Consider the following 22,429-nt stretch of genomic DNA (forward strand, 5'->3'; position numbering starts at 1 on the left):
CAGTTGCTGGAAATAACTTTGGCTTTATTGAGAGAGACATTAATGGATCTTACCATTTAAAAGCTGTGTTTGAACGAAAGGGCTACAGTCACGTATTCTATCATAGCAATGTACAACACGCAAGCAGCTGGGCTTCAAGTTGGAAACATGGATAGTCAAACTAATGTGTTGAAGACATTTGAAAAATGTTTTGTGTTAACGCATCACTATCGCCTCTACACAAAACACATTTTTTCATTCTGCTTAAACAATAAAACCTAATGTACACTAAAAGAAAGTCTCTCCAGCATCTGAAAATGTTTACTGGGGCATAGCAGTTCAGTAGGTGGAGGCAATACATCAGAATTTCATATAAGAACATTGCAAGAAAGTGTACTGCCTGAAATATGGTGCCCAAAGTTCAAAGAGGGCGTGACGGCATGTTCCAAACAAGATAACAAACTGCACACTGTAAATATGTAATCAGACCTGACAAAATCCACCACACAGATGCTAACCAATAACAACCATGACCAAGTTGATGCAGTGATGTCGGCATTTTCAAAAAGATATCTTTTACTCGTTCACAGGGAAAGCAGTTTTTCGTTTACATGTGGACGGGGTTTAAGTCTAAGGTCACGCATCTGTCGTCAGTAATATTGCTTGTCTTCCCTGATTTCATGCTTTATCCTCCACATGAGTGATCCAGCAGCATGGAGCAAAAATGTGCAACATGTGCTCACTTACTCGGTTGCAGTCTTTCTCTCGTCCGAGCTCCACCTCTGCCTTCTCCCTCTCCATCCTCTCCTCCTGCAGCAGCTCCTCCTTCTGCTGGATCTCATCGTTCAGCCTGTCTAAACGCACCCTTTCCATCTGAGAACACAACGCACTGTCACCTCACTGAGCCTGAAAATCTGCTGGTACTTTAGTTACCTCTGCTGTCGTTATTATATAATCGTCATGGCTGTGGAATGGGATATGTTATGGGGCTGTGGAAAATGTATGTTATTGTTTTCATTTTTTTTCAAAATAAAGGAGATTGAAGTAATATGTAAACATTGTTAAATCCATATATGGAAACTAAGCTACAAAAACAGATCATTTTGAATTCACTGTTTGTGATGTCGCAAGAACCAACTACTTTACATATATACACCTTTTCAGCCTACAGCAGTTTAGCCCTGCCTGTTCACACTGAAGTTATAGAGTGTTTCAGCCCAGACTGTTTCTTGAATGAGCCACAACACAGGGCAGTTAGCTCATTTACAAATGTCAGTCACAGTACTAAAAACAGCCGATTAATGTTAAGGAATATAGAGAGGGTGAAAAATGACCATGTACAAATGAATGAAAATTTTTGGTAGATAAAACCACACAAATGTTATAAGTGTGCCTCAAGGGGGGAAAAATAAATAAATAATAAATAAATAAATAAATAAATAAATAAAATGTAGGATTTGGGTCTTTAGAAAACAAGAAAACAATACATCCTCTATAACCTGTACAAAATTCAGCAGAACGGAGCCAAATGGAAATAAAAAAAAGACAGCACTGTTAGAAATAAAGGTTCTGTGCAGGTACATTTTTTGTTCATCAAGGTACAAACAATGTAAACGTACGCTCAATGGTACAACGGTGGTTTTAAGGTCGAATTGTGTACCTTATAGAAGTTTTTCCCATTGAAAAAGTACATATTTGTATCTTGTTATAATCTAATGTTTTAAAACAGAACAATAAAATAAAAGCCTGGAGACGAGACGGGGTGTGTGGAGTCAATACAACTTAGACAATATAATTTCAGTGGAATATGGTACAATTATGTTCCCTGAATAAAGGTACTGAGATGTACCCTCGAGGGTACCACCCCAGTGACAAGAGGGGTACTGCCCCAGTGACAGTTTCATATTTCTGAGAGTGGATATCCTCATTGTTAAAAGAACTGCAGTGGTTACTTGTGTCTTTTAGAACAGCAAATATCCTGCATAAATTACAGAAACAGTGAAGAGGCCTCTTACTGTTACTATACGTCATGTTCAGAAAACACTTTTAAGAAACAACTAAAAACATCTTTGTAATTTAGCTTTTATTTAAAATGTCTAAGGCAACGTTTTTTTTTAATGTATTGCTTATTTGTTCATTTATTTTGTATACTGTATATAACTTTATTCTTAACTTATTTTGTTGTCTATTTTACTGAATTGTATTTTGCATTTTTTTGATACTTCCAGTTTTATTTTTAATTTTAATTTCTGTGTTTTTGCTTCAATTTTATCCTTACTACTTCATTGTGAAGCACTTTAAGCTATAACATGTATGTATGTGTCATTGGTTTCTGATTCAATTCAAAAGCTATTTTTGTAAATCAAGAATGATTCAATTTGCCTGCGATTCGATTCGGTGACTTGGATCAACAGTTCAAGCTCAACAGCACAAAAAATATCAGCATCAAAATGATCTGCCACAGAATGCCTCTTACCGAGGAAACAGAACAAATGACTTGTTTTGTTGAAAGCACATCCTTTACAGAGAACACACATAAATATGACATTTTTCAATTAAGTCGTGTTTATTTAACATAGTGGAAAATTAAACATACAATATAAAATGTGCCGTAACTTTTACACAGGCCACATTTTATGTTTTATTTTTTCCCAATATGTTTAATTCGACCAAAAAACAGTAATTGTGCATTAAACTTTTCTGCAGATATGTGTTCTCTGTAGAGGTTGTGTAACCTATTTTCACTCAGAAAATCAACAAAACATGTACTTTGACCAGGGACACCTAAAAATTTTGCATATGACTGCATCTAACACAAGCTGGGGCTCGTGAAAAAACTCGGTGGCTGCTGTGGGTGATCAATGAGAGAAAAGGAAAATCAAGGAAATCCATGAATGATCATCACACCACTAATAAAAGTGCTCTAAAAAATACATTATTAATATTATTGTTATTATGTTATGCAACCCAAAACCTCACTGCATTTGCTATGACAATTCAACACACAATGTTTTTTTTTTTTGCACCCTAACTTTTTTTTCCCCCTCAGTGTCACATAAAAATCATTAATCAATTAATTAATAATTAAAAATGCTGTATTCCAATATTATGTCTGAAACAGCCTGGCAAATACTTATGTGTCAAACTATTAACACTGCATTTTGAATGTTTATACATGAAACTAATAGATTACAGGTAGTTAAAGACAACGTTTATTAGAAAAATAAAAAAAACTTTTACTCACAGACCTGCTGTAAAAACATTGTGTGGATCATTGCTATTTAGCAGATATCTAGCAGTTCTTCTCCCCACCCACCCCTGTCCACACCCCCTCTGCCTCTCTATCCCTGCCAGCTGCGCCCCCTGTCCCATCCCTCACCTCAACGCTGTGCTGCAGGCTCTCTCTCTCCTGAGCCCAGCTGGCGCGGCCCTCGCGCAGGGCCAGACTGGTGTCTGCGAGCTGCAGAGTGAGCTGAGCCGCCTGCAACCTGGCCTGGTGCAGCTCTGCCTGAGCGCTGTCCCTCTGAGAGGTCATGTCCCGCAGCTCTCCCCTCAGAGTCTCCACACAGCGCTCACTAGCACCCAGCCGCTCCTGCACACCCCGAAGATCTGCCAGAGCCACCTCATTCGCCGCCTGCAGCACATATACATACACTGTGTTAGGACACACACATGCTTTTATCATATATACTGTATAATACATATTATATATACACAGTACTGCCTAAAAGTCAGAGACCACTTTATTCTTTTAATTTCCACTAAAAACAACAGCTTATTCAGTTAAGTTATTCAGTTTTTAGGAGATATTTCAGAAGAGATTAGATATAATATAACCTACTTGAAGTAAAATCAGTGAACAAATGGATTAAAAAAATATATATTAAAAGATGTAGAGAATATGGAACTCCTAACAGCCATGCAAGACCTCCTAGACCACCAAAACTGTCACCATCAGATAAACAGCACTTAAAACTGATTTTTGAATGTTTGGATTGTGACAAGCAGAAAATGTAACCAACTTCTAAGACTGAACTTTGGAGGTGTAGAAAAATGTCCCTGTAGATTGGACTGAAAGCAAGTCTCCTGAAAAAGAATGGAAGCCGTAATGTGGAAATAACAACGACTGAAAAATTAGAAAAAGTTGGTGTAATCATCTGTTAAATATACAGTATTGCACAAATGTTTTAGGCATTTGACAATTAGACTTAAAAAACTATTTATCTAGTGAGTAAGCATTTATTATTGATTAAAAAAACAAAAAAACATTTACACTACAATAAACACAAATAACATTGATGCAGTAAGTAGTGATGTTATGTATGTCACTGTGTACACATCTAACCATCTCCATTCCTGTCCTTGGGGAAGCCCAGTATTATTATTCATAGTTATCACCCAACATCTAGTTTGGCTAAACAACTCTTCTTTCAAAACAGGTGCTGATGATGGAATGTAACAAACCCATGTGACGGTTGGGGGTGTTGAGGAAAAAATTGGAATCAAACTTTGTTATTCAAACCAGCTCACAAGATTTCCACACTTTTTTCCCCTTCTTTTTATTGTATTTGTTTATTTGCAGCCCTGCGATGGACTGCCGACCTGTCCAGGTGTTTCCTGCCTTCCACCCAATGACCGCTGGGATAGGCTCCAGCTCCCCCCGCAACCCAGAAGGATAAGCGGCTTAGAAAATGTGTGTGTGTTGATTTGCATTTATTCTCGTTTTATATACTGTTTGTGCAAGCAAAAACACACGTACTGCCAAGATAACATTTAAATAATGAGCTTAGGTGCCCTAGACTTTTGCACTGTACTGTAGGTTGAAAAAAGAATAACTTTAACTTTAATGGGCATTTTCATTGGAAATTACATAAGTAATTTTTTGTATATGTATTTTGTATATTTTGTACATGTATTTTATTTTATATTACTATTGTGTTAAGAAGACTCTTGAGGTTTTTTCCTCTTATTAGGTTTTCATTCTGTTGAGCTATTTGTTCAGTTTTATGTGGGACGTGGTTAGTCATGAATCTCTTTAAAAAAGTTTTAAGGTCAATGACAGCGCATACATGATGGATTCTACACTAACTGTTCTTAGCATTTGTTATTATCTGGGCTGTGTCAGTAGTTTAAAACAATAGCACATTGAATATGTCTTTAAATGGAACATGGAACAGTTGCAGAATTTGTTTTTTACCCATGTAAAATAAGTACATATATTTTTGGCTGGATTGCCATGTGCACAAATTATTAGTATTATTGTTATTTTCTATTTTCATTCTTATTAACAATATTACAAATTATATTGATGTATTGATTGTTTTGGTTAGTTAAATGCAGATTAAGCATTTTTTCAGGTTGTTAAACTACGCTCAAATTTACACAAGTCCTACCACTTGTGAGTTTGATTGTACAGATATGCCATAACAAACTGAAAAATAACAAAACCTTCACTACCATGCGCTAATTTTAATATCAGATCGGTCACATGCAACTTTGATGAATAAGGGCCACTATAAAGACCACCCTACCAAAACTGTGGCCACACAGTAAAAAAAAATCTATTTAAAATAAATAACAGTCAAAACATTGCCATTTAAAAGGGTTATGTTATGATCCATTTAAACCCAAAACATTAATAGACATATTAATGAACTAAATATAAACAAATTCATCATTTATAGGGTACTTTCTATTTAGAGATGTCTGTCCCAAACCATAAACCCCTAAACATCAACTTATAAAAATAATACTTATATTTTTTGTCATTTTTCCAATTTTTTTTCAAAGATGTTTTTGGTTTCTGTTGAAGTGGAGCTGAAAGACGTAGATTTATCATGAGTTTATTTTTTTGTTTTCATAAGCGAAAACTTATTTTAGCCACACCCCTGCATTCTAGTGAGACTGCCACCCTCTTGGTCACATGGTGAACAGTTGGATCCCATTGTTTTCATACGAATATGTCCCAAAGTCTGAAAATAAGTGCGTAACAATACAAATGGTCACAACTGTTTTAATAAAAAGTATGATTTTTCTGTGTTTAAAGCTGTGTTTGCTAGTCATATACTGGCTAGCATTTTTGTGTTCTGCACAAAAATAGCTAAAACAGTCACTACTGAAACATTTTGAAAGGTTTTGGTGGTGCTACGGTTGTTTCGGCAGTGACAAAATGGAACGTTCAATCATTTATTTTAATAAAAGAAACATAATTAAGGTTCAGGGTTGTGAGACACACCTCTTTCCTGTGTGCAATGTTGAGTTTGTGAGTGAGGGTGGTGATGGTGTCTCGCAGCTGTAGTGCATGTGTGTCTCTCTGGGCCAGTGAGCTCCTCAGACTCTGGAACTCCGTAGACAGACTGTGCAGCTCCTTCTCCGTCTGCTCCAGCTTCAGCTAACACAACACAACAAGCATGTTCATACTCAGTAACAGGTTTACCTTCTTAATCATCTGTGTGACTGTGTTTAATGTATGTATATACACTAAGTGTCTCAGTACATAAAAAACTGCATTTATCATTTGCCTTCTACGTTTGTATTTACTGAACTAGATCAAGCTTTGATAGGGTTGTTGTCTTTTAGGCCATAAATCCTTGCAGACCCTGATGATACGTTCAGCTTTCACTCTTTGCACAGTTTATAAGTTGCTCAAGATAAGGGTGTTTGTTGAGCACATACATGTAAATGTACATGTACATTAAGGGCTTGTGTACACAGTGTATTTCAGATACGACATGTAGGTTTAACTGCTTTATATATTATGTACTCTTAAGGATGTATACATCATATACCTTAAATCTCTGTGCTTGCATTATGTACCTTAAGGCTCTTGCGTTCACTCTCCTCTTCCTTCTTTTGAGCTGCTGCTTTCTTGGCTCGCTCCTTCATCCTGCAGGGGGAGACAACAATCACATTCAGAGATAGCTGGCAAATAAGCAGGAAAAGAAACAGAACCTAGTGTGCACATTAGTTTATTATTAGCCGCTGGCACGCGGTAAAACTTACTGTCTTTAAAAAATGTTTTCAATAAATAAGCCTGTTTTCTTTGTCGCTGTGCAATAACTTGACAGAGGGAAAAAGCTTAGTATTGTAAATGATACTCAAAGCATTAATTTACCTAAAAGGAAAACCTTTGCAGTTTTTTTTGTAACTGAAAAGTAACAAGGAAAAATCAACAATTATCCAGAAAACTGTAAAAGAAACTTTTGAAGGGCAGTGTATCTAAAAGCTCGACAGATGCATAAAACAGTCTGACCTCTCTAGGTCGGTCTCTCTCTCCAGGCCTTTCTGGGTCAGCACCCTGATGTCTTCTTCCAGCTGGCTGATCCTCTCCTCGCCAGCAGCTTTCTTAGCCAGCAGGGCCTGCTTCTCCTCCTGCAGAGCCTCACTCAGAGCCTCCATCTCCTGAGAGAAGAGAGAGACAGCAGGTCAGTCACGATATGACTGGAATATTTTGCTACCATCAGTTTTAAATGAGAGACTTGAGCTGCACAAAATGGACAACATAGCATATCTAATCATATTTATACATCTTGCAACTTGCAGTAAAACCCTCAGGGCCTTCTAAGTCTTCAGAGAAAAACAAATGATTTATGGCAAGTAAACAATAAATTTCTGCAATTTTTAGCTCATCTTTATTTGACAGAATTATCATGCAGGTTGTCCTAAAACTCTGCAAGTACAGCAGTAATTCTCTTATTTCACTGTTAGCCTTTGGTTGGAAACAAAAGACCAGACAGAAAATTGTCTAATAAGACTTTTTTTTTTAGTCCCCAGGTGGAGCTTTGTTTTAGCCAAACCCCTGCATTTTAGTTGCAGGAAGTGAGACTGTATCCCTGTCCCTCATGGCCACAGTTAGATCCCATTTTTAAGTAAATGTGTCCCAAAGTCTGAAAATCAAATACATTTTCTGCAATAAAGTAAAACTTTTTCTGTGTTTAAATTAAAATATAATGACTTTATATGTGTACAACTGTTCAAAGCTGTGTTTGCTAGTCAACCTAGTGTTTTTTTTAGTTCTGCGCTAAAACTTTTGGTTAGGTTACAGCAGTGTTATAACTGTTTTGGTAGTGAGAAAATGGAATGTTTCAATCATTTATTTTAATAAAATAAACATAATTAAGGTTTAGTGTCTCTCAAAGCAAAAGTCCAACGTCCAAGTCAGTTAAAAGTCCAACATGTGTTTTCAACTCAGGTCAGTAGAAAGATCCATAAAGCTTAAAGACTGGCCAACCTTAGTTTTACCGAAATAATTTACCGTTCCTCTGTATCACGAATCAAACTTGGTACCTCTAACATGTTTCGGCATACTCACCTTACACAATGACATTTTTCTGTGATTTATTATACGGCATTTTACAGCCCATTCATAAATTATTCAATTCACTCATTGGCTGATCCTGTCTTCAGTTCCTCTCTTTTTTCTGCTGCTATAACTGCAATCTGCCAGAATGATTGCATATCATATGAACATTACTGAGATCATTATTAAGTAAATGACGTGTCATTTCACTGTTCTGCACGTTTTTCTATAATCAACTTCATTAACTTTGTTGACGAATCACTGCAGGCCTAGAATTTGGTACCTCCTGCTTCTTTTTCATCTCCTCCACTTGTTCTCTGGTCTGCCTGAGCTCCTCCTGCAGTTCGGAGATTTCCCGCTCCAGCTCCCTTTGCTTCTTCTCCCAGGCATCTCTGGCCCTGTCCGCACGCTCCCGCTCCCGTTCCCGGCTTCTCTCAGCCGCCTCGAGAGTCTGTAACAGCTCAGCCCTCTCCTTCAGACACTCCTGCAGCCGACCCTGAGCCACACAGAGGGGGAGAGAGAGGAGAAATTACGATCACATTCACACAGCAGTCAATGTTTTTTTACTCACGTCCAAAACCTCCAGCACAGTTTGGATGCATCCAAATACATATCTGAATTTTAGAATCTTAAAAGGGAATTCTATTGATTTTTCAAAATTTCTGCAAACTTAACTGGTTAACATATAAACAAAGTCATTCAGGGTGGTTTGGTGTGAAATGATTTGTGATAGATAAACTAGGAACCAGACGTCTACATCAGAAACGTACTACATTAAATGATTATGAATACGTTGCCTGATGTCTGAAACACTGTTACAGGGTATATACATCTGTAAGGCAAAACAGTCCTCAAAAACTTTTTTTTCTTCCACATATCTATCCAAACTTTTATGCAGAAATTTAGAAAAATCTGTGGAATTCCCTTTAAAGACAAGCTGATGATCTAAAAGCTTATGCTTAAATGCCTGAAAGTTGTTTGTAAAGCCCTGTTCAATCTGACCTAGTTTTACTGTAATACTGTAATTTGTCATGCTGTAGCTTTACTGTAAAACTGTTGTGCTGAATAAATAACAAGAATAAATGAAGCTTGACGCAGCTCAATTCAGTTCCTCAAGTTCAGAGAAGGGTTCCTGTAACCTAAAGTATTTTTGGTAAAGGGCTAACTAGAAGGAGAAAGAAAATACACAGAGCAGAGCGATTTCTGTCTTTGTGGTCAGCATCTGTTTAAGGAGCTCCCTTTACTAGCCCACCTCTATCAGGTATGAACTGGAACTTAGTTTTTGTGGTTTGTTTGTTCCCATTTCATTTTAATTATATTGACCAGTAAAATCCCTTACAAATAACCTCCTCTGGTACAACTAATCCAGCACAAATAAAGCCTAAAGGGGAAGTCCACTGATTTTTCAAAATTTCTACGTGGTTCAGCTGAGATGTAAATAAAGTCATTCAGAGTGCTTTAATGGCTTGGATGTTTTTAGAACGGTGGTGAAAGGGACACGGGGTCAAAATATCTAATACAGCCATTTTTTTACTATCCAAACAACCAGTGAACCTACATGCATCTTATTTGGTATATGCAATTATAAGAATGGTAAATAGAGGTAAATTGGAAAAAATATGTTTTCTTTTTTTTCGCCTTGTATGTACCTCTTCACTATGCATGTATTTTAAAACATACTTTCGGCCAAAGGCTTATTGCAAAACAACTCAAAAACAATGTCTCAGGCTTTAGGCAAAATATTAGTCATTTTGTGTAGTCATTTCCTGCAAAGTGGCTTTCAGAGGTACTAAACACTGAAAAAGTGTCTCTATAACACAGTAGTAGGTGGTATGGCAAAAAATATATACAAATGGTGTAATTAAATTTTTTGGGCCGTTTCAGTACAATTATAACCATAAAACCATTTTAGATGCTTAAGTAGACCTCTTTTTGTAGGTTAATTGTGGCTTATTGTCCTGGGGTGCCCCTTCACTTTTTAATAAGAAACAAGTAGAGTAAATCTGAATTTTTTTACTATGCAAAATAGTAAAAACAAAACTAAACAATATATAGAAAAACCAACGTCTGCTTTCTAACACCAGCCTCACGGGCCAGCAAAAACAGTGCTAAGCGTTAATGTCTACATTCTGGTGCTGCTGTTTTTCAAATTGTTTTGAGCTGTGCATGAAAGACGCATCAACTGCGATTTCTCCCAAATGAAGGACGCATTTCTTGGCCGCCTTCGAAAGATTCTATAAAACGGGACAGCCCTCAGTGACGTAACGGCTGAGAAACGCAACCTTCTTTCGCTGCATCCAGCTTCAAGACATAGCTATTTTTTAAACATCGTCAATAGCATCCTAGAAGGCTCCATAAGAAGCTGTTTGACATGATGCAAAGAACAAGCAAAGCTGCATTAACATCTTGATTTAATCTTTTGGGTCACTGTATAATTACATATGTTTCATAGTTTTTATTTCTCAACTATTACTGTAAAATATGAAATAAAGTAAACCCTTCTTATGAGTAGGTGTGACTTGTGGTTTAATTTAATGAATGAATGAACTGTGATGTTTTTGGACCATGCTTGTATGTTTGTCTTTGCAGCAGATTATCTCAAGCCAGGAACTAAATGCACTGATTTGATGATGTTCAATAAATTAACATGGGAAAAAGATTATTAACCTGGGAAAACACAATCATAGCCTGTTATCTGAGCACAGCTGTGGGAAAGGAGAAATGAATAAACCTATTAATGGTAATCACTGGTGTTGGTATTGGGAAAGTCATGCCTCGTCTTCTACTACTAATGAACACTTCGGGCTTAAAGAAACCAAGGCGCCGCTGTCAAGTACATCAAAATCTGTGGAGCTGCAGGGTGCTGAGGCACAGAAGCACTGATGTCTCTGTGGTCTGCTTGAAAGGTCAATGCAGGCCAATTTGCAACTAACCAGCTTCATGTGATATTGATGATGACCACCACAATTGTGTAGAACTGTATGCAATTATAAAACCGGGATGCTTCACAATGAAGGCCCTATTTTCCTAAGGCGGCACGTAACCGCCTACGTCAAGCGCTGCTACATGAGGGCATATCCAAAAGGCACGGGCTATTCTTTGCACAGCCATGTTCATCCACTCTGTGTGTAAACCGTTAGTTGACGTGGAAAGGAGTATGCAGTGAGAATCTTCTCAGCCAATCACATTCCTTGTCTTGTAGATTTAAACAGCTGTGCTCAGTGCAAAATGGATCACTCGAGGCAGCGCCAAGAACACTTCAAAGCAGAGGAGATTGAGGTGCTTGCTGGCTAGGTGCAACCCCAACATGAGCAAATATTGGCCACGTTCTCCTTACAGTAATATAATCTACCGCACCGTAAAACTACAACGAATTTAGTGGAGACAGGCCAGAAATGAGCAGTCAAAAGTGTGTAATGCAATAAAAGACACTAGAAGGAGAAAATTGGTGTCTTACGCAGCACCGAAAAAGCCCATGTCCATGTGGCTAAGCCTCACCATTTCTCCTGCTGGGGAATCCCCAGCATTATCTTAAGGGCCATTTCTTTACCTTATTAGCTTAGAGGAAAGTGTATCAGATGAGCTTTCGGACAGGCGAAGGACAGAGTGAACACAAGTGTCGATTTCTGCAACAGAACTTGCCAAGAAGTCACTGCGATCTGACGAATTTCCCCTTTTGAACTTAATAAGATGGTGGACAAAGCTGTTTGTAAGCAATAAATGACTTTAATACTTAATATTTCCAAATTAATAACCGTCAATTTGTTATGTTTAGATTGTTTTAGGTAGCAAACTACTCCATCTGTTACATTACTCTGCTGGCTTGCTAGTTAGCAAGATAAAGGCTACAATGTTAACAACAACCAAAGACAACAGCGATACACCACAGTCACAATTTTAAACCAAAGCTTATAGGCAGACAAATTAGTCACATATAAAATTTGTGTAAGCACAAAAAAAATAAAAAATAAAATAAATAAATAAATAAATAAAAAAATTAAGTTTTGCATTACAAAGTTTCCACGGCTGTAAAGATCACTGAAGCTAACCCAACCGAGGCAAAGTGTGCTCCTCACAATCCCCTCCTCTCCTTGTGCTGCAAGCATCCACTTGTGTTGAGCTATGTCAGTGGTTCCCAACCCTGGTTCTGGAAATGCCCTGCTCTGCAAAATTCAGTGTTTTCTCACTCCCAACACAGCTGGACTGGATTGCACTGGTTTTGGGCAAGTTTAAACTTAGGTTTGTGCATAAACTCTTTAGTTAAAGTCGAAGGAGACAGTGGATAAAATCTTAAAAATATTTGTATGATACTAAACTTGAGCCTTATATTAATCATCCAGCAAAGCTTGAATAAAAAATGAGATATAAATATGATAAAACACAGCTTGTATTGTGCTCCAGAAGAACAGGATGGTGATGCTGGGCTACTGTGCTAAAATGTCTGCATTTTACTGCATTTGTTATCCTACACAATTAGATGTAACATTTCTCTGTAAAGCTAATCCAGGCAAATCTACTCCCAATATCTATATTTCAAAAATGTTTAGGTTTCTTATCAGCAGATAGGTGCATGAAAAAGACTAGATATCAACTTTAGCCCTCAGAGTCTAATAACCATGACGAAACCATAGAATTGTGTCTCCCTCGATCGGCAACTGTGACAGGTAGCATAACAAGCTTAATAACATTTACTAGCATGATGGTGTTCCATTTATTTATGGTGCAAGATTGTGTATGCAGATATAAAATGATCAAAAGACAAAATGCTTCATTTCTGAGCCCTGCAGATCACAATACATCAATAAGCTAATTGGTTGCTAACAAGTTAGCTTACCAGTCACAACCAGCTAAGGCGTGCCAAAGGCAATTTTCAAAGTTATCCTGCTGATATAGCGAACACTGCTGAACTGTATTGTGTGATCCACGTTGTGTAAGTTTGCAGGGGTGTCAATTGCAATCTTTACGTCTCACTTATGTTCTGTTTGGTATTTATGTCTAACGGCTGTGCATGTGTCATTAATTGCTTGGTATCAGACAGGATTGATTATCATCTTTGACTGAGTATTTTAGGATTTCCTAACAATGAGATAATACACCATCAAGCATAACATTATGACCACCTCCTTGTTTCTACGCTCATTGTCCATTTTATCAGCTCCACTTACTATATAGGTGCATTTTGTAGTTCTACAATTACAGACTGTAGTCCATCTGCTTCTCTGCATACTTTGTTAGCCCCCTTTTACCCTATTCTTCAGTGGTCAGGACCCCCATGGACCCTCACAGAGCAGGTACTATTTGGGTGGTGGATCATTCTCAGCACTGCAGTAACACTGATGTGGTATGTTGTAATAAACAATACTCTCAAAAAAAGAGGGTTCTTCAAGGGAAGGGTTGTTTAGTAAAGAAAATGGCTCTATATAGAACCATGAACACTCAAAGAACCCTTTGTATAGGCTCCCGAGTGGCGCAACCATCTAAGCGTTGGCCCTATCATCAGGAGATCGTGAGTTTGATCCCTGGTGATGCTACAGCCATCCGTGGCCGGGAGTCCTAGAGAGCATAATTGGCCTCGCTCTCTCTGGGTGGGTAGGATGGCCCCTCCTTCTCCCCCCATCACTCAGCGCGATGCTAGTCAGCGCAGGCGTCTGTTAGCTGACGTAACAGATCTGGCGGTTGGCGCTTTCCTCCGAGCGCGTTCGGCTGTCCAGTGACGTTGCGTGAGTGGCAGTTCGAAAAGAAGCAGTGGCTGGCTTCACAGGTCTCGGAGGAAGCCTGTGTTAGCCTTCACCCTCCTGGTGTTGACAGTATTGTGTGATTGGGGGAGTCCTAACTAGCGGGTGGAATTGGAGACGACTAAATTGGGGAGAAAATCGGGTAAAATTCAAAAGGAACCTTTGCATGATTAAAGGGTTATTTGTACCATGAAATGGTTCTTCAGATTCATGGAGAATGGAGAAGGGTATAGCTCTCAGCGCTGAACTATCAGCCTTCCACTCTCAGCTCCGGATATGATGTCACATACATACAGGCTCTGCTATTACTGCATAATGTTTAAGAAACCCTCAGATATCAATCTGAAGAACCATTTCACCAAGAACTGTTTAAGCATGAAATGGTTATATATAGAGATCACAGTTCTAAATAGAACCATTTCCTTTACTAACGGAACCCTTGAAGTACCTTCATCCATCCTTTTTAAGAGTGTATGGGTTCAAAACATCAGTAGAATAGGCCAAAACTGATATAGTAGCAAGCTAATAATACCCATTTCTCATCCTCAGTATTCTCTTTATCTGTCACAAAAACCACTTGAACACTCACGCTAGGTTAACAAGATCCTCCTCATACAAAACTCTCACCTCACTTGCGCTTGAAAGCAGCCTTACCATGTACTGTACACACTTTGGTGCTAAAAAACAAAAATGTCACATTAAAGTTCTCTCAGCAGGGCAGGAAAGTGTGACTGTAATTCTGAAATGAAACACTAGAGGCGTACTTGTAAGGAGCGTTAAGGAGTGTGAGTCGGAAAGTGAGGGTCTGAAAGTGTGGTACTGCAGGTCTGCAGTTGGATACTACTGGGAGAACTTGCTGTAGATGGTTCTATACAGAACATTTTTCAAAAAGGGTTCTATATAGCACCAAAAAGCTTCCCACTATTGTTACAAGCCAAAGAACCCTTTTTTGGTACTACATAGAACAATTTTTGCTAAGAGTGTATCATTCCAAACTTTGTTAGGATTTGTTCTGTTATAGAATTTTTCACAAACCTGCCAGATCCTAACCTGGAATGTCTAACCTGGGAAGTTTATGTATTTTGGCCCAAAATCCTCAAGAGTGCTTATCACTTACATGGAGCTCTTATTTTAGTCAAATGCACTAAAGAAAATGTCACTATTATCAGCTGCCTCTTAAAACCCATCAATATCTTCACTACTGCATACCAGCAGTAAGCTGACTGGCTAACTAATCTTAGCTAAACGGGATCTGTGTCCTTTTTTCAATTTTCATTGCGGCTATTTATTACATTTAAAATCTGTTGCGTATGTTTTATTGCAAGTGCAGGTCACCTAGATACTGTAATGTACAACTCTTAACAAAAGTTCTTTAAAGGTTCTTTAGCTAATAAAATGCTTCCATATAGAACCAAAAACACTGTTTTGCATCTGCAGAACATGTTTGCATCATGTTCTGCAGATGGTTCTATATAGAACCTTATAGAAAAAGGTTTCTATTTAGCACCCAAAAGGGTACTTCTACAGTTATGACATCAAGCTTGTAACAATAGAAGAACCCTTTTGGGCGCTAGGTAGAACCCTTTTCAAAAAGGTTCTATATAGAACCACTTGGAGCACATTCTCCATCAATCTGAAGACCATTTTGAATTAGAATTCAGAACCATTAGCCAATTGTGTTTTGCACACAGAGGAATTAGACCTCCGCATTTAACCCATCCGTGCAGTGTAACACCCACATACATGCACACTAGTGAACACACACACTAGGGGGCAGTGAGAACACTTGCCCGGACTGGTGGGCAGCCCTATCCACGGCACCCAGGGAGCAGTTGGGCGTTAGATGCCTTGCTCAAGGACACTTCAGTCACGTACTGTCGGCTGAGGGGATCGAACCGGCGACCTTCCGGCAAGGCTGGTTCCCTTACCTCCAGCCCATGACTGCCCCATGAAGGCACCATGCCTAGAGATAACATGTACGAAGAGAAAAGCAAGAGAAAAGCAACTATGGCTACAACAAAAACCTGACTGAAATTTCTCAAATAACAATCAGGTTTTGGTTCTAACCATAGTACCGAGACAGCTCTGGTTCGTGTTGTCAACGACCTTAGGCTCAGCACTGATACACAAAATCCTTCTGTTTTGGTTTTATTGGATCTTAGTGCAGCTTTTGATAATGTTGATCACAAGGTTCTAATCTGCTGTCTCGAATATGGAGTAGCCTCTCAGGCACTGTTCAGAATAGTTTAAATCATATTTAGTGAACAGACAATTTTTGGTTTCACTGTGAAAGCATTTATGAAAAAATTTCACATTTCTTTAGTGAACAGACAGTTCTTGGTTTTGCTGGGAAATCACACACACACCCATACAGATGATCTAAACCGCTTATCTTCCTGGGTCGCGGGGGATGCTGAAGCTTATTCCAACAGTTATTGAGTGGAAGGCAAACACACTGCCTGGAAATCATTCATCAAAAGAAATTCACATTTCTTGTGGAGTCCCATGAGGTTCCGTTTTAGGGCCTTTGTTTTTCTCTTTGTACATGTTGCCTCTGTTCCTATGTCATTAGGAAACATGTCATCAATTTTTATAGCTATCATGATAACACAGAATTATGCATTTCCATTCTTTCTGATAATCAGGACTCTGTTGACATGCTTACCAGCGTGTCACAAAAATCAGCAGATGTCACAAAAATCAAGAAAAAGCTGAAATACTGATCCTTGGTACTAAAATTCAGAGAATGCTGCTTTGGGAGAAGCTCAGTTGTTTTGCTTTGTTTACCAAACCTGAGGTACGAAACCTGGGTGTGATCTAAGACTCTGAGCTCTGCACGTAAACACAGTAACTAAATCATTTGAGAACTATTGCTATAGTTCGTCCTTTTCTATCTGAGAGTGAGGCAGAAAAACTTGTTCATGCATTTGTTACAAGCAGAGTTGATCACTGTAATGCTCATTTTATTGGACTTCCTAAGAAAGCAATACATCCTCTACAACTCATACTAAATGCAGCAGCATGGATGCTAATAATAACAAAACAGAGAGATCAGATCAACCCCTTTTTGAAAGAACTGCACTGGCTACCTGTATCATTTAGGATAGATTTTAGAATAGATTTTAAAGTTCTGCTATTAGTTTTTGAAGCTCTGAATGACCTTAAAGGTTCCAACATGTCATCTTAGATCTGAAATACTGGCGTTCCACAAATACATTCTGTAAAACAAACCTGCAGAGGCCTCCTTCATTTATTATGCTTCTAAACTGAGGAACTTCATTCCACCTTTTATTAGACAGTCAAGATCAATGCTCACTTTTAAGAAATATCTGGAAACGTACCTATTTAATTTAGCGTTTAATTAAAACTCTACCTCTCTTTTGTATCTTTTCAATTTGATCTGTCTGTCTTATGTGACTAATTGAATGCTCAGAAGTTCTTCTATTACTTTATCACCCAACTGATAAAACACACTGAGATGCCACCACTATGAAAAGTAAATGAAAATATAAAGATTATAATGATTATCATGTAAGTGTAAACAGCATGATGTTACTTTGAACACAAAGTAATAATAATGTAAATAGCATCTGTCAACATTTTCTAATTGGTGTAATTTACCTGTTATTTTGCCCCTAATAAAGTAATCTGAAGCCAAAAATAGACATACTTAAACAGTAACAAACTGTTAAGCCTTTCAGAAGTTCTAAACTTTGTGAAAAACAGACAAATAAACAAGACTTTTATCTTCAACAATCTTCTAATAATGAAATGAAGAGTTTAAAGCAAACCTTGTGCCTTACACAGTACATATAAAGATTTCCTTTATAAGTCCTTTTACTTGTACTCAAGTATCACTACAGTAACTGTGCTCGTAATTAAATAGGGATTTTCAGTATTCAAACCCACCCAATTCAACTCATAAAGGCTTTGATATGCAGCTGTTGAGTTCTATCTGGGGCAACTCTAAACTCTGCCACACTGTGGCATCCAAGCACAACGTTTGAACAGTGGTTCAGGTTCAGACCCTCCCTATCTCTGAGAGACTGGAGAGTGTGCGCTGCCCTCACCTGCAGCAGCTCGGCTCTGGGGATGACCAGCAGCATGTCCTCTCCCTCCTCATTGCCCGGCTCACCCTGCTCCAGCGTGACCAGCTCCTCCAGCGGCTTGGGCGCAGAGAAGGTGAAAGCAGGACTGCGAGAACACACCTCACCCTTCCCATCCACATACACAAACTGATACTGCTCCGCACTGGGTCCCGGCAGGTAACAGGCTGTGGGGATAGAAGAAAGGAAGGAAGGAAGTTAGGAAGGAAGGAAGGTAAAAAAGAAAGAAAGCAAAAAAGAAAGATATAAAGATCATAATATGATTACATTTATATGTATACTGACCAGACACTTTCTTGTTTCTACGCTCATTGTCCATTTTATCAGCTCCACTTACTATATAGGTGCACTTTGTAGTTCTACAATTACAGACTGTAGTCCATCTGTTTCTCTGCATACTTTGTTAGCCCCCTTTTACACTGTTCTTCAATTGTCAGGACCCCCACAGGACCACCACAGAGCAGGTATTATTTGGGTGGTGGATCATTCTCAGCACTGCAGCGACACTGATGTGGTGGCGTTGTGTTAGTGTGTGTTGCGCTGGTCTGAGTGGATCAGACACAGCAGTGCTGCTGGAGTTTTTAAACACCTCAATGTCACTGCTGGACTGAGAATAATATCCAGCCAACAGCGTCCTGTGGGCAGCATCCTGTGACCACTGATGCAGGACTAGAGAATTGCCAACACAAACTGTGATATAACATGAGCTACTGTTTCTGACTTTACATTTACAAGGTGGACCAATAAGGTAGGTGTGTCTAATAGAGTGGACAGTGAGTGGACACAGTGTTTAAAAACTCCAGCAAGACTTCTGTATCTGGTCCACTTGTACCAGCGCAACACACGATAACACACCACCACCACGTCAGTGCCACTGCAGTGCTAAGAATGATCCACCACCCAAACAATACCTGCTCTGTGGTGGTCCTGTGGGGGTCCTGACCATTAAATAACAGACTGAAAGGAGGTGAACAGAGTATGCAAAGGAACAGATGGACTATAGTCTGTAATTGTAGAACTACAAAGTGCTCCTATATAAGATAATGGACCTCATGGACCTTGACACCATACGTTTTAAAAGAAAAACAGACTGCCAGGTATGTAAAGAGACCACTGGAGTTTTTAAAGAAAACATTTTCCTGGCAGTGCGAGAAAACGCAAAGCTAATGAGTTGCCAGCATGCTGTTTTGTCTTTCTGGCCCTCAGCCAGGCACACACATTACACTTTGGCAGCCTAGAAGTTCAGCGCGTCTGATCTAGAAGCATTGCGCTTTATATACTCACAAATAATATGCTTTGATTTAGTGTCCTTCCATTATTAGCTTTGCATTCATTAAATGTACAAACATATTGGCATGCTAGCACTCCCTCCTGAGCCTTTTGTATTCATAGCCTTAGTTAATGTGCTAGAATTATTAGATTTGCGTTAATTAAATATCCACACTTATCGGCATACTAGCACTCCCTTGCTAACGCTCCATCATCTTGACTGGTGTAGAGATTTCACATTTCTTGCACGCGGCCAATCATCTGCTGCTGATGAGCTCATCGATGACCTCATGGAGCTCTGTCAGTGACTGAAGCAGTTTTGCAGCGTCCTCCAAAGCATTCTCTCACTCAGCTCTTTGTGCCATTGTCTCCCATCTTCATTACTCAAACCCCCTTTTCAACAAAGCCTTTCTGGACTGAGCAAGTTAAGATCCTTAGAGATATGCTGACACTCACTCACAGAGACGTACAAATACACACAGCTTACAATCTTTTAAAACCACACCGTATCTGATCAGGACTCCTCGCTGCAGTCTAATCTATTTCTCTGACTGCAGCTCAGGTTCTGCTACAGGACACTTCATTCAGTAGGATGAGATCAATGACAGGTTGATGAAGGGCACTGATACCATCACCTTTAAAGTAACAATCTGGTTTAAAAAAAAAAAAAAACACTCAAAATGCAGTTGATCAGGCAACAAATGTTAGACGAGCACTTCTTTAGCAGTGCTGGTTCTACCTAATAAGTGACATAAGCAGCTGCTTTGGGATCCACAGCCACCAGGGCGCCCCCTGAGATTACTGTCAAGTAATCTCAAATAGATTTTCCTACGTGGTTCTGGACACTGTAACACATGGTTATGCAAAAAATTTACAAAAGTACAAAACTAGCTAAAAACAGTAGAAAATGCCACATTGACGCCTGACTTTTGCTTATATTTTTTGTCCGTTTGTATAGACAACAGTATGCTAACAGTATCGGAATGCACACAAACAAGTCTCAAGTTTCAGATTACTGAACAACTGAACCTGGTTTTAGGTATTTGTGTTTTGATATCAGTATAGTGTTTACACCGTTCTAGCAGGCGGCGTCCAGCGTAAAGCTAAAAAAGCAAAGATGCCAAACATATCTTGGCTGATCTATTATGTTTAGGGGATATTTGCGTAAATGTGATTTCTCATCAAACTATTGTTTTAACAAGCAGTTTAGGTGCCATTTACAAGCAAAAGCTGAGAAACCTTGGAAGTGGACGCAGCAGTTCACATTGGTCCCTTCTTCGTAGTTGGACGGAGCCAGAGCCCACACAAAAGTATGGTAGTCCCTCACGGTTGACCACCCAACCTGGAGAAACATAAACAAAATATGGTCATTGATAAGTTATATTAAGGTATACAATAAGAGTATAATGGAATGAGCAGTGTGATGCCCACCTTAAACAGGCCGATCCAATCATTGCTGGCCCAGCTGTGCTGAGAGCTGATGCTGTAGTGGCATTCCACTCGGCTCTGAGGGAAGTAGCTACTACCCACGTTCCGAAACTCCACCTTCCATGCCTTCTCCATGGCCAGGAAATTCTGTGTGCAATACCTGCAATGAAAGAACATCCTTTTCATTAATTTTAGTCTTTATTTATTTTGTCAAATTGAACATGAAGTAATAAAAACAGCAAAATATACAAAGTACAGCTTTCACTGTGTTATATTATATACTAAGTGCTGTTCGTTTTACATTTAGAAGTGTACCAATATGAGAAATGTGGGCCGAAGATAATATATCCTGTTATTTTTCAGATGTCAATGCTGATAAAATTTAGAAATTGGGACTACCTGGATTAGCATTACGGGAAAAAACATCATTAACTTTTGTAGAGTTACAAATGCAGCAAAATGAATGAAATGTGCGCAATATGCCATTAAATATCAATTTGAAATATCAGTCAAATCTAAGCATCTGTCCGATACTGATAATTTCTTTAAGTAAACATTTTCCAACAGTGATCTGACTTCTTATCATTGTACATCCCTAGTTACAATGATCAAAATCCATGGTTGTACAATTTACAGTGCTTATATTATACTTTATACGTTATGCATGAACACACACATTTACCATTGCACTTAAGTAGGACCAGTGGCTTTATTCTTTTATTTATTAATCAATCTATTTTGTTTATCTTATAATACTTTGTGAAACTTTTTTTAAAAGGTGCTATATAAGTACTTATTATTATAATAATAATAATAATAATAATAATAATAATAATAATAAAGCAGATTACAGCAAGAGGCATGCATAAAAATATTAAGCATATAATAGTTAACTACACATGTTTAGTCTCCATTTGGTAGTCAAAGTGTTTCTAACGAAGTGAAAGTTGATATTAGGAAACCGAAGAGGGAGAGAGACAAACACAATCACGAGAGAACATGCCTGAGGGCAATGCTGAGGACAAACCTGTCGTGCAGACAGCTCAGCAATCAAAAGAGCATCAACCCACAAATCATGGCAAAACCATAAAACCATAAATCAAAGAGCATCAAACCACAAATCAACAAAGCACTGGAGACGTGCTGCATGACTCTTCTGAGAACTGGTGCGGGCTCATATACAGTAGATCAGGCGTGACAGGTGGCACACTGTGAGTGCCTAAATCACAGGAGCCATATTTAGAGGTTTGTTTTTCTACAGAGTCCTCCAGAAACTACTGCGTCTTTCCAACAGAGAACATCAGAAACTGACCAGTAACCAGTGTAGAGTGCAGATTCTAAACATTTAATCGATTTCATATTTGTCTTTGTAAGCAAAAGATGAGCTGTTCTATTGTGATTTAAAATAGAAAAAATATAGGTTTCTCCACAGTCTTGCTTGGTGGAAAGAAAACATTTTAATTAATTATTTATTTATTTGGTCATTTTTAGTCATCAGAACAATGGAAAAAGTCAGTGTGAACTAAAACCTGTTCAGAGGGAATAAAAATCAGATGTAAAGATAATCCATTACATAACTATGCATACAAATAACATCAATAATTGTGTAAATT

General features: G+C 38.5%; 1 protein-coding gene across 2 annotated transcripts in view; it reads right to left on the bottom strand.

Annotated features, from left to right (window-relative positions):
• The window catches only part of calcoco1a (calcium binding and coiled-coil domain 1a), a 41,701-nt gene that overhangs the window by 17,454 nt on the left and 1,818 nt on the right, over positions 1-22,429 (bottom strand). For both annotated transcript variants that reach the window (XR_005008501.1, XM_036592524.1), the window contains exons 2-10: positions 20,820-20,976; positions 20,628-20,730; positions 18,084-18,286; positions 8,562-8,774; positions 7,232-7,380; positions 6,796-6,865; positions 6,215-6,370; positions 3,359-3,613; positions 727-852 (exon numbers count right to left, since the gene is read on the bottom strand). Coding sequence is in view for 1 of the 2 variants with exons in the window: in XM_036592524.1 (XP_036448417.1) it covers positions 727-852; positions 3,359-3,613; positions 6,215-6,370; positions 6,796-6,865; positions 7,232-7,380; positions 8,562-8,774; positions 18,084-18,286; positions 20,628-20,730; positions 20,820-20,951 (1,407 nt within the window). In the remaining variant the exon portion in view is untranslated. The remainder of the gene's footprint in view (positions 1-726; positions 853-3,358; positions 3,614-6,214; positions 6,371-6,795; positions 6,866-7,231; positions 7,381-8,561; positions 8,775-18,083; positions 18,287-20,627; positions 20,731-20,819; positions 20,977-22,429) is intronic.

The sequence above is a fragment of the Colossoma macropomum genome, unplaced genomic scaffold (assembly GCF_904425465.1).
Source record: "Colossoma macropomum unplaced genomic scaffold, Colossoma_macropomum, whole genome shotgun sequence".
In the NCBI taxonomy this organism is placed as follows: domain Eukaryota; kingdom Metazoa; phylum Chordata; class Actinopteri; order Characiformes; family Serrasalmidae; genus Colossoma; species Colossoma macropomum.